Genomic DNA, 15,230 nt, shown 5'->3' on the forward strand with positions numbered 1-15,230 from the left:
TGTTGGAAAACCTGAATTTGATGTTGCATCATGACAACGTGCCAGTCACGCCACGCGTTGCTCCTTCTCCACGGCTACCTAGCAAAACCTCCCGCTCCTGTTGTGCTCCCTCCACCGCATTCTCGAGACCTTGCCCCAGAAGACTTTTTCCTGTTTCCCAAACTTAAAACCATGCTAAAAGGACGTTGTTTCCAAACCATAGAGGAGATTAAGGACAATGTGACAAGAGACCTGCTCACTATCCTAGAAAAAGCATTCCAGGAGGCTTTACAAAAATGGAAGAAACGATGGGAACAGTGTATTCCCAGTAGAGGTGACTACCTTGAAAATGACCATTCTTAAGATGTTGTACAGTAATTAATAAAGATGATATAACAAAAGTTCTCTTTCTTTATGAACGCACCTGGTATGAATTTGATCGTATTTGCAAACATTTTTCTATTTAGCCTTTCTTCTTCTTCATCATCATAAGCTTATTTTATGTCCACTGCAGGACGAAGGCCTCTCCCTGGGATCTCCAATTACCCCTGTACTGCGCCAACCGACTCCAACTAGCACATGCTAATTTCCTAATTTCATCACCCAACCTAGTCTTCTGCCATCCTTGACTGCATGTCCCTTCTCTTGGCACCAATTCTGTAACCCTAATGGTCCACCTAGCCTAAGCATTACATGACCTGCCCAGCTCCATTTTTTTCTCTTAATATATCAGCTATATCCGTTTTCTCTCTGATCCAAACTGCTCTCTTTGTGTCTTTTAACATTATGCCTAGCATTCCTCATTCCATCGCTCTTTGAGCGGTCCTCAACTTGTTCTCAAGCTTCTTTGTCAGTCTCCAAAGTCTCTGCCCCATATGTCAGCACCGGTAAAATGCACTTATTGTATACTTCCCCTTTCAATGAAGATGGTAAGCCTCCACTCAGGAGCTTACAATGTCTGCCATATGTGCTCCAACCCATTTTTATTCTGTGAATTTCCTTCTCATGAACAGAGTTTTCTGTGAGTAACTGACCTAGGTAAACACACTCCTTCACAGACTTTAGAGGCTGACTGGCAATCTTGAACTCTTGTTCCCTTGCCCGGCTATTCATCATTATCTTCCTCTCTTTGTCTTCGGCATATTAATCTTCAACCCCACTCTTATAGTCCCTCTGATAAGGCCCTCAATCGTTTGTTGTAACTTGTCCCCAGTGTTGTTGAACAAGACAACATCATCTGCAAATCGAAGGTTGCTGAGATATTCTCCGTTGATCCTCACTCCTAAGCCTTCCCAGTTTAATAGCGTGAATACTTCTTCCAAGCCCACAGTAAATAGCATCGGAGAGATTGAGTCTCCTTGTCTGACCCATTTCTTTATAGGTCCTTCCTACTTTTTGTTTGGAGAATTACGGTAGCTCTGGAATCTTTGTAGATATTCTCCAAGATATTTACGTAAGCATCGTGTACTCCTTGTTTACGTAATGCTTCTGACTGCTGGCATCTCTACTGAATCAAATGCCTTTTCGTAATCTATGAAAGCCATATAGAGAAGCTTATTGTACACTGTGGATTTCTTGACTGCTTGACTGATGACATGGATGTGATCCATTGTAGGGTATCCCTTCCTGACACCAGCCTGTTCCCTTGGTTGACTGAAGTTCAGTGTTACCCTTATTAAGGCAGAAGCCTTTATTGGCTCATTGTCAAGGTCATCTGCCATTAGCAGAAACTGTCACAGCTTTGTGGCCTCCCGATTGGTCTCCTCTGTGTCGTGACATCATTGTCGCTAGGCACAGGTGTGTGCCTCCTGATAGGCTCGCATGCGTGATGTCACTGTCGTTAAGTGCGGGTGTCGGGGTGGTCCAGCGCCGCACGAGATGACTCATCACATCGGCACGCGTGGTGGTCGTGTGTTCGACGGTACGCCCTGACGTCACTGTCCTCAGGTGCTTGAGGTGGCCTCCCAATTGGGCGCTGTGTGTCTTGACGTTACTGTCGCGAGGCGCGTGTGGCGACCGTCTGCTTGGGTGTGGTGTGGCAGCGGCGGTGGCAGCAGTTTACATTGCGGTATCGTGTGGGAAGGATCCCTCGTCTCGCCAAATCAGTGTATCCCAACGCGCGACGTGTGGCAGCCACTGAACGCAAGCAGTGCTCAAGAGAGGCTGAGCGTATACGTCGCATGCATCAGTGGGGCGAGGCGCGTCCGACACCACAGAGTCCAGGGACGCATAGGGCTAACACAAGAGAGGCAATGCGTTTGAAGCAACTCGCTGCATCTCCGGGTACCAAGGCAAATGAAGCTCGGAAGCACTGTGACCACCACCTCCCTTATGCTCAAGTTGAATACCCCGCCCAGCAAAGCCACTACCAACCATGGGAATTGTCTAGACCTCGTCTTCAGCACTAGCAGTAGTGTGACCCACCTTGACTATGTATCTGTGCACTTCAGTCACCATAAAGCAGCCATCCTGGATGTGGACCCACTAAAGCACAAGGAGTTCACCGGCCATGAGTTGCAAGCCGACATCCTCCCAGATGACAGCTTTGAAATGATTGACTCGGAAGACATCGAAACGATAGACATAGGCGTAAACGACGTTGCAGGCATTTAATAAACAAACAAACATTCACATAACAGTGCGTACGAGTTGTGTGCCTCCATGGTGTTTCCGACGCAACAAATCGCCACTGGCAATGGTGTCAGGCTTCCGCCGTTTCACACTTTAGTCTCGACAAAGTGTCTTCCGTTGTTTTCTACTGGAAATTATCTTAGTGAATATTTTATATAATACTGGGAGTAATCTAATGGCCCTATAATTTTTCAATTCTTTGATGTCTCCCTTTTTGTGGATTAGTATAATGTTTGCATTCTTCCAATTCTCTGGGACTCTTGAAGTCTATAGACACCTCATAGAGAGAGCCACCAGTTTTTCAAGCGTTATGTCTCCTCCATCTTTGATTAAATCGACTGTTATTCCATTTTCTCCTGCCGCTTTTCTCCATTTCATGTCTTGCAAGGCCCTTCTAACCTCATCGCTAGTTATGGGAGTCTCTGCAACCTGTTCATTAATGCTTCGAATGGAGGTATCGCGGCTGCTCTGGGTAGTGTACAAGTCAGTACAGAATTCTTCCATTGCTTTTACTATACCTTCGAGATTACTGATGATATTACCCTGCTTATATTTAAGTGCATACATCTTGGTTTGTCCAATGCTAAGTGTCCTTCTCACTGATTTCATGCTATGTCCATTTTTTACGGCTTCCTCAGTCTTTCTCACATTATAATTTCGAATATCCCTTATTTTCTTCTTGTTGATCAGTTTTGACAGTTCCGCGGATTCTATCTTATCTCTTGTGTTGGACACTTTCATTCTTTGTTGTTTCTTTATTAGGGCCTTTGTTACTTGGGAGAGCTTGCCTACTGGTTGCCTTGGTTGCCTTGCACTTCAATTGCTGCCTCTGCAGCATGCCTAGTTACGGTTTCATGAATTACTTCTATGTCACCTTCACCTCTCTGTTCTAAGGCTGCATATCTGTTTGCAAGTACCAGCATAAATTTGTCTGCTTGTACCCTTACTGCCTCTAGATTGACCTGTTTCTTCCTGAACAATTTTACTCTCCCTCTTCAAATCGAGGTGAATCTTAGACCTCACCAACCTATGGTCACTACACTTTACCTAACACTTCTACATCCTGCACTATGTTGGGATTGGCAGACAGTATGAAATCTATTTCATTTCTTGTTTCACCATTAGGGCTTTTCGAGGTCTATTTTCTGTTGATACGCTTCCTGAAGAAGGTGTTCATTATTCGCAGCTTATTCCTTTCTGCGAATTCTAACAGCATCTCTCCCCTACTACCATAAAGTGCACTTGACCAACTAACCAGAATGTTTTTGTAAGAGCTGTAACATGCAACAGCTAAAATCTGGTAGTCGCTAGTCACGTACATTAAATCATTAAATTTAAAAGCTTGTGCAATACAGTAGCAAACAACAAGCCGCCCTTCCCTCCATTCCCTTGTTCCTTTGAAAGTATTCTATTACAACATTAAAAGCCAACCAGTACAGAAAAGGTAAATTTTCTGAGCCACCTCTATGCTATCATGCAGAGGGATTGCAATTTCAGTCATGGTAGATAAATCTCTACTGACATTCCCCACTCTATGATGTGGGGATGCGAGACTCTCACGCATCCCCTGATATGCTGTTTTCCCGCACGGCTCGTGTGGCCTGGCGCCCGCGGCGGTCGGAGTGGTACAAGCGCGGTGAGAGAGATGGCACGAGTGTCGCGCCGCGGCGGGGTTACTCGGGCGCCGAGAGACAAGGCGCTTCCTCTTTGGGTTCGGGAAGCAAGCGGGATGGACGTGCCGTGCTGCGCGTGCGCCGACCCATGCTTCTGCGAGACCGTCTCGCGTGGCCGCCTTGGACACCGTTCGCGTGACAGTACGCGCGAACGACCAGGCGTTGGGATCCAGCATGGGGCGAACATATTCGCTCGCTATCAGGTCGCGGTAAGTCGGAATTCTAGATTTGTCGCGCGCCCATCGGCATGTCTTGTGGATAGCAACTCGGCTAGCAGGCATTGATCTATGAAAGGTGCAATAAATGCCCTTGTGATTGTTTGCACTACTGTGTTGTCGTTCCTTTGTCCCAAGAGCACGGAGGAGAATCTCCACAATGAAAACAACTTTATTTTCTACTACAACAATCACACAGTCTCACCTACTACGGTCAACTTGTCAAACTGAACATTCACCAGTGCCACATGGGGCACGTGCGTTGAGGTGGGCCACACACATCCTACACATATCCAATGCCATTCTGCACAAAGTTTCATTTGAATGCTTTGTTGGCACAAGACTTTTGCTCAAGTCTTAGCACAGTAAAAATGCTATGAACTACTGGTGGAACCAGTGTGACTAACACACGTGTTGTTTGATAGTCAATCTCGCCCTCTGGCCCTCCAGAGTTCACTGGGCCTCTACTGTGTCTTCGATTAGCTGGGCTATCTCTCTCTTCCTAGCTCAGACTGCTGATACATACCACCTTTCATTAGTGGTTCATCACCTCTACAATTCTGGCTGCTCTAATTTTACACTTTCTTACTGAGCTCATTCCAATGTTACCTAGTGCTATCAACTCTAAAACCCCCTTAAAGGGGCCTTGACACATTTGCGAGAAAGTTTGTTTCGCAGCACTGATAGCAGCATCACGATGCGGCAATTTTGTGCACTTTGTGTGACGGATGTGACATCAATGACTGGCACTAGTATCACTGGTTGAAAATGTGATGTGCGATTTACGTTTGTATGATATTATGAGTAATGAAAAAAAAAAAGGAACTATGGCAATACATTTTACAACTGCTTTAAGTATCGCCTGGTTATCACACAGCCACAGGTGAGGTGTTGCAACCATGCGAACGATGCATCAACACGCTCAGCACATGGTATGCCAACGGCTGCCTCGTGGAAGCTCTTGCGACCATAGAAGTGACACTGTGGCTGCTGAGATCTGACTGCGTGCCGCCCAACCACTGAGGCCGTGCGAATGCCATCAACAGACTGAGCAGGTTGGCAACCATGAGGCACCAACTCGATGCTCTGCGGCTATTGGCACCACTCTGCGACGTTATGGCAGAGTGAAATGTGGCATCCGGAGCCACGAAAATTCGAATTGAGGGTTACGCTTTTTTTCTTGTATTTTGAAGTTTTGGCAAACTTGGGTTTGCGTGCATTAATTACCATTATTTCTTTTACTGTTAGTTTTTGACATGGCAAGAAAAGGCCTTAATAAAGTGTTAGAAGCTCTGATTCTTTTTGTTCAACATTAAATCACTTAAAAAAATAAATTATTAATAGTACGAGCTTACCCAGGCAACACCATAGACTAAAAGGGCCAAACTAAAAGGTCAACATAAAAGTTAAAGCCCCAAGGTATCAGTATGATCTAATTAGAAGTCACACCGCAGTGACGGACGTCGGATTAATTTTGACCACCTGGGATTCTTTAATGCGCTCCTAATGCATGGTACACAAACATTTTTTCATTTTGCCCCTATCGAGAAATCCCATCAGTGACGTGCTTACACATGTAGAATATCCTACCCACTGCAGTATGTAGATCTAACTGCAACAACTTCTTAGCTCTTACCTGTTATTCATTAACAACATTTTCACCATATACTGTAAGAGTGAAGTCCTTGAAACCTTAATGACCCTGGAAATTAACAGCGCTAAACAGACAACGATGAAGGAAAAGAACACGACACTGGTGCTGAGTCAGTGAATCAGCGCCAGTGTCATGTTCTTCTTTTCTTTCATCCTTGTCTGTTTAGCGCGGTTAATTTCCGAAACATGAATTACCACCAACTCGCCCAAGTTTCTCTTCTAGCACAGTTAATTTCTTGCACATTGGGCTCTGTCTTCTAACCTTAATGACCCATGGAATATGAATAAATGATCACATTAACAAAAATCATTATAACTACTTTGCTTATTAATAAACCACAATTACTACTCACATTACAGTTTGTTCATATCCCTATAAAAACAATGCACCAAGGCTAAGCATGTGGCTTCTGTTATCTAAGCAGCAGTAGGTCCTCAAATGTGATGTCGTTATATACTAGCACAGAGAGAAATCATGCATACCAACTCATGAATTGAGAGGTGGTCAGCTTGAAAACTGCTCAGATCATAAAAGTGCTAATGAACAGTAACTTTGAGCTCATAATCCAGCTCCCCATAATACGAAGAATTCTAAGGAAAAAGACAAAATTAACATTTTTCTGCTAGTGGCCCCCTCCTAGATCATTTACCTTGAGAAGCAGCAGCTCCAACGCTGGCTTGTGGGCCATAAGTTGTCGGTACACTTTGTCAGCCTTCTCAAGTAGTGCATTGATAGAGGCCACAGCCTTCTTGCGGTCCTCCTCACCCTCAATTGGGTCAACGGCACAGCAAGGCTTGGCAGTCAAGGTGTAGTCAAACTTGGCATACTTGCAGAAACCACAGGAATTGCACAGGAATGGGTCCTTCTCATCATAATTAATAGCACGGCACTTGTGGCACTGAAATACATTCTCTCCACAGTTGGCACACACGCCAGGGCTAGCTGGCACAGAGGCACTGCAACGTGGGCACTGCAGTGTCTCTGATGATGCCTGCACATTTTCATAGAAGTCTGCATACTCTATCATAAGGTTGCATGCCACAATGGGAAGTGGGAAGTCCATTTTGAGCTCAGTCTGGCCTGCAGCCAAGGAACAGCGTTTGGCACGATGCCACATGGCAGGCCTGTTCTTCAGCTCCACGACTGACTGTACTGACCGATTGTTGTAGTAGATATTAATGGCTCGCACCATTTTGCTACGTTTCAGGTCTCCAATGCGCAGTACAATGCGCGACACTGTGTGTGAGCCAACCAGCTTGACAATTTGGGTAGAAGTGGTGAAGCGCGAGTCCACCTTTATGGCAGACAGTTTGATGTTTGCGTAAGCCACCTCGGGGTTGTTGCAGACAAGGCAAGGCTCGCTTTCCAGGTAGTAGCCATCCATTTCTACTAGGCCTCGTATAGAGTTGTACAGGCTGGAGTTGGGGTGATTGCACAAGAGCTGGTTTTGCTGATGCAGCACAGCCAGTGCCTTTTCAGTGAACTCCCGCTCAGGATGTGGGGCCTGTAAACATTACCATGAACATTACACCTTTATTATAAGGAAGCCTGTCAAACAAATTAAGCATGTCACACAATTATCCTTCACAGAAAAAAAAAATAAGATGTTCTAGGCACTCAAGCGTCATATCTCAGACACATACGCTAATACAGTCGACTTCCATTAATTCGACCCTGACAATAGCAAAAATGATTATCTGGCAGGTCGAATTGGACCTGCAACTAGCCTGTGGCTACGGGTCCATCCAGTTTTGGTATTTCTGCATGTTCTACATCTGCAAATAAAGAATTGAATTGAAGTGAAAAAAAAGAAAACAAGATACAGAAAAAAAAAATCCCGAAACACACTGCTGATTCATTTGGCAGTACTTGTCCCATTCTGACAGCTTTTGAGAGAGAGAGAGAGAACAACTTTAGTGAAAATGCCTGCAGAGTCGGTTAGGCTCCCTCCACGCAGGGAGGACAAGCTTTTACCGCGACACGGCCACTACGTCAGTCTCGTGTATTGTGCTCCTCGAGGTCTTGGTTCCTCGCTACTTCCGCGGATCCGAGAAGGCCGCCGCCCCCTTCCTGGGGGTGCTGCCCCCCTTCTCCTCGGTTTCATGAGGTCGCTGCCTCTCTAGAGCTGCCGAGACCTGCTGGACAGCCTTGAGTTGACAGCTTCTTGACAGCTTTTTGTGCATACAAAGTAGAAACTAATGTAGAAATTACATTAAAGCTCCTAAACAAAGTATAAACCTCACGCGCGCTCGATTTTTTTAGCAGGAAAAGTGGGGGCAATGGGCCTAAAGTCAGCTCTGCTGCACGGATTGTAAAATTCAGCTTCGCCACAGTACAGCCGTGTTATACGATAAACCATATGCAAGCCACGAATGCGGTTTAGGTTTTGTATCTAATTGCAATGTGCAGGCAACTAATTTTCAAAGGAAAAAGAAGGCGTGCATTATGTTCGAGTAAACACCGTAATAAGACTTGGTGGACTACCCCAACTGCTTAAGAATGTTCCTAGTGAAGGGTAAAAATAAGCGTTTTCAATGGGAGATTACATGTGTTCAATGAATTTATTGCCCCTTAAGCTCTGTTGAGACATGCTGCCACTAAAGAGGTCTGTATTAGGGTCATAATAGGAGTCACATGCATACATGCTGGCTGATAAAGTTTGAATTATCTGGTGAAGGCCAATTTTAGGATCGAAATAACGAAAGTTTAGGCCCATAGAAATGCATAAGCATTGACTGGGATCTTTGGTCAGGATCAAATTAATCATACAATCTAATTAACCAGAGTCGAATTAATGGAGGTATACTGCCCATATTAATTCTTCGCAGTTTATTGTCAGGAGCCACCTGCCATCAAAGAGTGGCCGTTCTGGTCTACTGTTGGGAGGCACCTGCCAAGGCCTTTTACACTGAGTGCATTCTTTGTCTTGATGAACATGTAGTACCATCTTTAGCATGCTCGCACAAGTGTGCAGTTCTATTAATTTATCATGTTCCCTAAAGGTGTGGCAGCACTAAAGTAAGTAATCAAAAAGGCGTAAAAGCACCATCGGCTTGAGTTTTTCTGCAGCTGCTAAGCATATCAGTGACCTCAACGTGCACATTTTACAGGAACAATTCTTTTGGTTTCAGTGAAAGGAACAATGACTTTACTGAAGAGGAAAATCGTATTCCTCCATCAGACGAAACTTCATCTAATGAGTGCAAGAGATGCAGCAGACACTCTGGATGAAAATGACAACATGCAACAGAAATCCTGGGTACTGAATGGTAGCATATCATTTCCAAGTACTGATAACAGACTAGAACACACATAAAAAGAGAAAAAATAATATCCTACAATGCATCTGTGCATACGAGTACATTTTTCCTGCAAAGCTTAAAACTAGCGAAATAGTTTCGGACCGGACTCGTTGCTAAATTAGAGTTAATGTAGGACCAGAAAGGGTTAATCAATATGACGTTCATTAATGTGAATACCTGACCAGTGCCACCTCATTCATTTGCACTCAGTGTAAAGAATCCTCAGATTTCTTTTACTGTGACAGTACTATACAGAACAAAACTTGGCTTTTGGCAATGCAGTGAGGTATCTCCTTGGCAGAGCAAATTGTGGTAATTTGTGTGGCTGAAGCCGGGTTATGGAACCCAGTGTGCCTTTCACATTCATTGAAACAAGCTGCCGTGCAAGGCAGGCAGATAGCTGTGTTCAGAAAATATATTTAATCACCTGAATGTGACAGAGCATGGTACAGTTGACTCATTACAACAGATCCTGATAACCCGACAAAAAACGTCCGTTTTATGCGAAGTCCGTAACATCCGAAATGCCTTTCGTTACGATGCATAACACCTTTATTGCAAAAAGTGAGCAACGAATGTCCAAAGTAAAAAAGCAAGCAAAAAGTCAGTTTCGCCCAAAAGGCGAAGCATCGATCGCAATGGCAAATTAAGCAAGATAGGCGCAGCAGCAGCAGCAGCAGCAGCGAGCGAATTGACCTCCGTGCCGTCTCTCGCTTCAACGCAAACTAAACGTTCAAAGCACGAAGCTACCAGCACTGGGCACACTTTGACCACATTACAGATCGCTTTGAAGATGAGGACTGTGCAGGCGAGCACTTTGTTCCTATTGCAGATAGCTTTCAAGATACGGCACCCGCATGGGCATGCACTTTGTCTCCATCGAAGATCGCTTTCAAAATATGGCGGCCGCGCCGTAAGCAGCAGCCACCAGAAGAGAAGCCCCGTGCCCCGCGTGCAAAAGAAGATGGCGCGTTTCTGCCCCTCCTTCCTCCCTCGCGCACGCGATATTGAGCCGTGATCGTTGGCTGACCCTCGCAAGTCAGTTGTCAGCCTGTGTTGACACGGCAAAAGTATGTTTTATGCACCAGATATTGAAAAAAAAAAAAAAAAAAAAAAATTGCCGCTAATTTCGCCCGCTGTAGCCGATAAGTCCGTTGTAGCACGGTCTGTTAAAAGCGAACTTCGTTGCATTAATAAAATAGGTAGAACAAACTAAGGCTGAAATATGGTTCGTTATATCCGAAAGTCTGTTGTACGCGGGCATGTTGTAACGAGCGTAGACTGTATAAGGACTGGCACTGTTGGTGATATTTGTAAAAGAAAGATGGTATACCTACAAAATGCTTTATCATGAAAATGCAACATATGCCCGAACATACTAGCCTTACGTGTCGCAGACAGAAGGACACACAGGTGACGGTGTGGTACCAAAATGATGGGGGTAATTGTTGAACACCACTGAAAGTGCACAGTTGGATGAATCCGTAGGATATCTACAATACAGCAGAAGCACATAATGCTTAAACACCAGGTAACTGCTGTAAAGGCGGAGAGCAGGTGCAAGGCCAAAATCTGAACGACATGTCCATTGTGCTGTGTTCTGTGAATTCAAGAGTTCAAAATAGTGTATGCATGTTAAAAAACCTAAAATAACAATAAAGACAACTAAGTATGTTTTCCACAATTTTATTCTCAAGTATACCAGACTATATTAATTGTGTATTGCATGTTTACCATGGGCAGAAAACACTGCCACACAAATTCTTCCCAGAGGTTGTGTGCAAAACGAACCTTTTATGCTGATTGCCTACAGGGAAACACGATGGGTTAGGATAACCAATGCTTGTAGTGGGAGAGATCAACACCAGCAAGTAAAGTAAAATGGTACAACACTGCTGCAATCATGTGTGTGTTTTCCAATCAAGACCAGGAAGAACCATGCATAAAGATACCTTTGCGGGCAGTCTTACAGCTCCTAAAGAAAGGTGGATTATCAGTATGCTCACCTTGAGTGTAAAGTAGCCCAAGAGGTCCACGAACTGTGCTGCTTTTCGTCCATATGAGGGAAGATGTGGCCAGAGCTCCCACATCAGTGTCAGCAGGGCCTCTCGATGTGATGGCTGCGAGTGTCTATGTAGCTGATGAAGAAGCGAGTGTGCCTGCCATCGCACAGCTGTAGAGTTGCACTCAAGCAGGAATGCACGCACAAACTGGCCCAACAGGGAGCGCTCCACAGAACTATGTACTTGTTGTGCCAGAGCTGCACACTGAGCCTCATCCGAATTCTCAACTTCATCAGGCTCCTCTGATGTGTCCCGCTCACGGCGGTGTGGCTGCTTGAATGGTGAACCAGAGGCGGCATGTGGCTTACTTGCTCCCTGCTGATGTTGGGGGGGTTGTTGCATTGAAGCTGTACCACATAGCCCACATTGAAGCAGCTGCAGGATGATTGAGGCCACTCCTTCATCGAGTAGGAAGCTCACCTGGGTAGTGGTATTTAATAAGACAACTGAAGGTGCTGTAAAGATGAGCAACGTAAAGATCAACAAAGACTTTGTCACAATAAATATGACTGAATTACAGGTTGTAGGGGTTTGTGCTAACATGCACAGCACCGGGGTTGCAATCACGGTCTATGGGTGGTAGCTCCTGTGAAGCCTGCTCGCAAAAAAGATCACTGTGCTTGATGCCATGCATTGTATTGCCAGTTCGTGGAACGCAGTGTCGCGAAGCCCAATCGCTAACTCGTTCAAGCACTCTGGCTTTAAGCGAGAGACTGCCTCCTCTGCTGGGGACGCAACAACCTCGATGCCGCTCGAGGCCGGTGCAGGCTTTGCCGACAACGATTTTGAGGGTTTAAACCTAACCACGACTTTCGCCGAGTATGTGGAGGCCGACGACAACGTTGCAATCTGCGGCGAGGTGTCGCTGGATGACGCCATCGAGGAGGCTTTGCCTACTGCCAACACTGCTGCGACATCAGACGAGGACAACGACGCCGCCACAGATGCCGTGCCTGTGTCTACCCCGTTTGCCAGGGTGCTACGGCACATAGACAGCATCCGGAACTTCATCTGTTCACGTGACACAGCAGAGGACCTCCTTTTGGACGTTGCCCAACTCGAGTGATAGCTCTTGGTTCACGGATCAAACAAGGTCCAAAAGAAACTTACTGACTTTTTTTAAAGTTCGCGCCGGCTGGCGGGAATTGCGGCAGTGGGCAGTGGAGTGTCGTAAAGCTTCGTATGAATAAAGCATGATTGGTACCTGTACTGCAGCATTAATTCTTATCACATTTATTTTTTTTGTAATTTGGGTTTCCAAGCCTATGTCAGTAGTTTACACTGAAGTTTCTCGTATATCCGTCGCGCAAAATAAGTAGTATTTTTATAGGCATAATTTATGTTCGGATTTTACGACACCCGGATTTTACTACGCTTTTTCGTGGTCTCGAGAAAGTCGTATACTCGGGGTTCAACTGTAAACAAATGCTTACTACATTGAAACTTTTACTTCCTGACTGAATCAGCAAATCCTCTTTCTATTTTGCACAAAAGCAGTGCGAAAGCTGCAATTTTCGTCATCTTGTGACTGATTAGCGCTCATAGCGGTGATGCCCTCATGACTTCCTTTCCAGTGTGGCGGCAGTGCAAGACACGCATATTCATGTGAAACGTGCTTTTCACTACCTTCTGCACATCCAGACTATTTTTTTGGCAATGAGCTGGTTGGTGACAGCATTGTGAGGTAGCTGGTGTGTTTGATGGCAGTGTAGAATCACTCTTCCTCCTCAATGGCTTCCACTATGCTCGACATTGTGCGCACTGCACTGAGTAAAAACACCACTGTTTGCCACCAATGTGTGCAATGAGTTGGAACGAAACTAGTGTCTGGCGCAACCACTGCGGACTAAACTGTGGTTGCTATTGATGCGATCCCGAATGGTGACTACACAATTGTGAAGAAATGCGGCCAACGCATGCTGCGTCGAAACAAAACTACTGTTTACTGCAACCACTACGAACAAAACCGTGGTCACTATCAGCGCAGTCATGGATGGCAAATATGCAATTCTGAAGGCCCGTGGAAAAGGCGGGGTCATGCGCAGCAGTGAATGCACAAATAAAGGCTTTAAAGGGTCCCTGAAACACTTTTTGAACATAGTAAGAAAACATTCCCAATCTTTTATCAAGGTTCCTTTGAACATGTGAGCCACAGATAATTGCATTGCACGCAGTAGGAAATTTACAATCTTGTGTCAAAAGCTGTGAAAAATAGCTTGCTCCCTCTTTTGCAATGTCATCATGCAGTGCCATCGCAAGAAGCGAAGCCCCACAACAGCTATTGGCTGATCTCGTGATTGTGAGGACATTCTCAGTAATACAATTATTGCTAATTTGAGTTGAATAAAGGAAAAAGATATATGTCTGCAATCTCGAAAAGAGAAAAATCATTTCATCTTTGCACTGCCGGTCTACACGATAGTTGCATGTTGCTGCAGCTGCTGCACGTGGCCATTGAGATGAAAAGCATAGCCGCGGAGTGCCGTCCCGAGCCATCTCTCCACCGAGATGTTCAACCTTTAGGTGGGGGCCAGCGAGGATTTGCTCCCTTTGGCCCCTTGCCATCTCCTCTGCGCAAGTTTCTAGTGTGCAAGTGGAAATGAAAGGAGAGAAAAGGCTGCTTATTGGTCCGATAACTACGTACATCTAACCTCGGTTGTGCTTGAAGGATTCAAAAAGTTGTGGTGGCAGATTCGAGAGGTGATGTTATTTGAAAGTGATGTCATTCTACGATTAGTTAGAAAAGCCCCAAGCGCTCGTTCCTTTTGTTCCCATACGGTTTCTGCTGATGACTATGGCAATATGAACTGGGCCACTTTGCTTCGATTGGATGCTCGCCCCTCTATGAGGTTTGTTGGAATTAAATGGTATGCAGCAAAACAAGTCCAATTACCAAAAGAGTTTGATGCCATTCACCCTTTGAGGGTTGATTTTCTCAGCCATATGTGACCAGCCAGGGTCGATTTTTTTTAGTGCAGATTCCGATTCTTCTGAGGGACCTATTTCGAAAAAAATTTAGCGTAATTTTTCTAGGGTGACCGCAAAGTGAGACAATTTTTTTGCATTGGTATACATATACTGTTTATTCATGAATAACAGCAATAAAAAAAAGGAAATAAACTTATAAGAATTAAAAATTTGATGCATTGTTATACACATAAGGCTTAGAAAATGCCCACACGAGAATATTTCGCAAGTGTCAAATGTACCTGCTCTTACACTAACATTTACGTCTATAGCCAATTGAACTGCGTAGGTGAGCGCACCTAAGAAAACTGTGTGGTTGTGTGCCTGTCAAAAAAGTAAAACTTGTGACAAACTTCCGCTAATCTTCATCTTATCGCTGAAGATTGCGTCTGAAAAGTTTTACACAGCTGCATGCCACAAAAGCAGCTCAAATCTCAAACCAAGTGCCACACGCCCTCCTTAAAGGAGTAGTGTTCCCAGCTGGAGATTCGAGTGGGGCACCGAGATGGACAAAGAATTGTTTGAACATGTCACCATTTGTATGACTGTACGTATGAACCATTGGGCATTGGCGTCCGGCATGGGGCAAACATATTCACTTGATATCCTGTCAGAGTGAGTCAGATTTCCTCGATTCGTCAGTGCCCATCGGCATGTTCTATTAGTTGTAATTTGGCTAACTGGCATTGCCTTATAAAAATTCACAGTTCCGCCCAAAAGGCGTAGCACATTTGCTTACAAACTAA

At 45.0% G+C, this 15,230-nt stretch overlaps 1 protein-coding gene across 4 annotated transcripts in view; it reads right to left on the reverse strand.

Moving 5' to 3' along the window:
- poe (E3 ubiquitin-protein ligase-like protein poe) overlaps positions 1–15,230 on the reverse strand; it is a 549,114-nt gene that overhangs the window by 102,575 nt on the left and 431,309 nt on the right. For all 4 annotated transcript variants that reach the window (XM_075691124.1, XM_075691117.1, XM_075691109.1 and 1 more), the window contains 2 exons: positions 11,461–11,937; positions 6,802–7,656 (listed from right to left, as the gene is read on the reverse strand). In XM_075691124.1, the coding sequence (XP_075547239.1) occupies positions 6,802–7,656; positions 11,461–11,937 (1,332 nt within the window). The remainder of the gene's footprint in view (positions 1–6,801; positions 7,657–11,460; positions 11,938–15,230) is intronic.

Source organism: Dermacentor variabilis, chromosome 1 (assembly GCF_050947875.1).
Source record: "Dermacentor variabilis isolate Ectoservices chromosome 1, ASM5094787v1, whole genome shotgun sequence".
NCBI lineage: Eukaryota > Metazoa > Arthropoda > Arachnida > Ixodida > Ixodidae > Dermacentor > Dermacentor variabilis.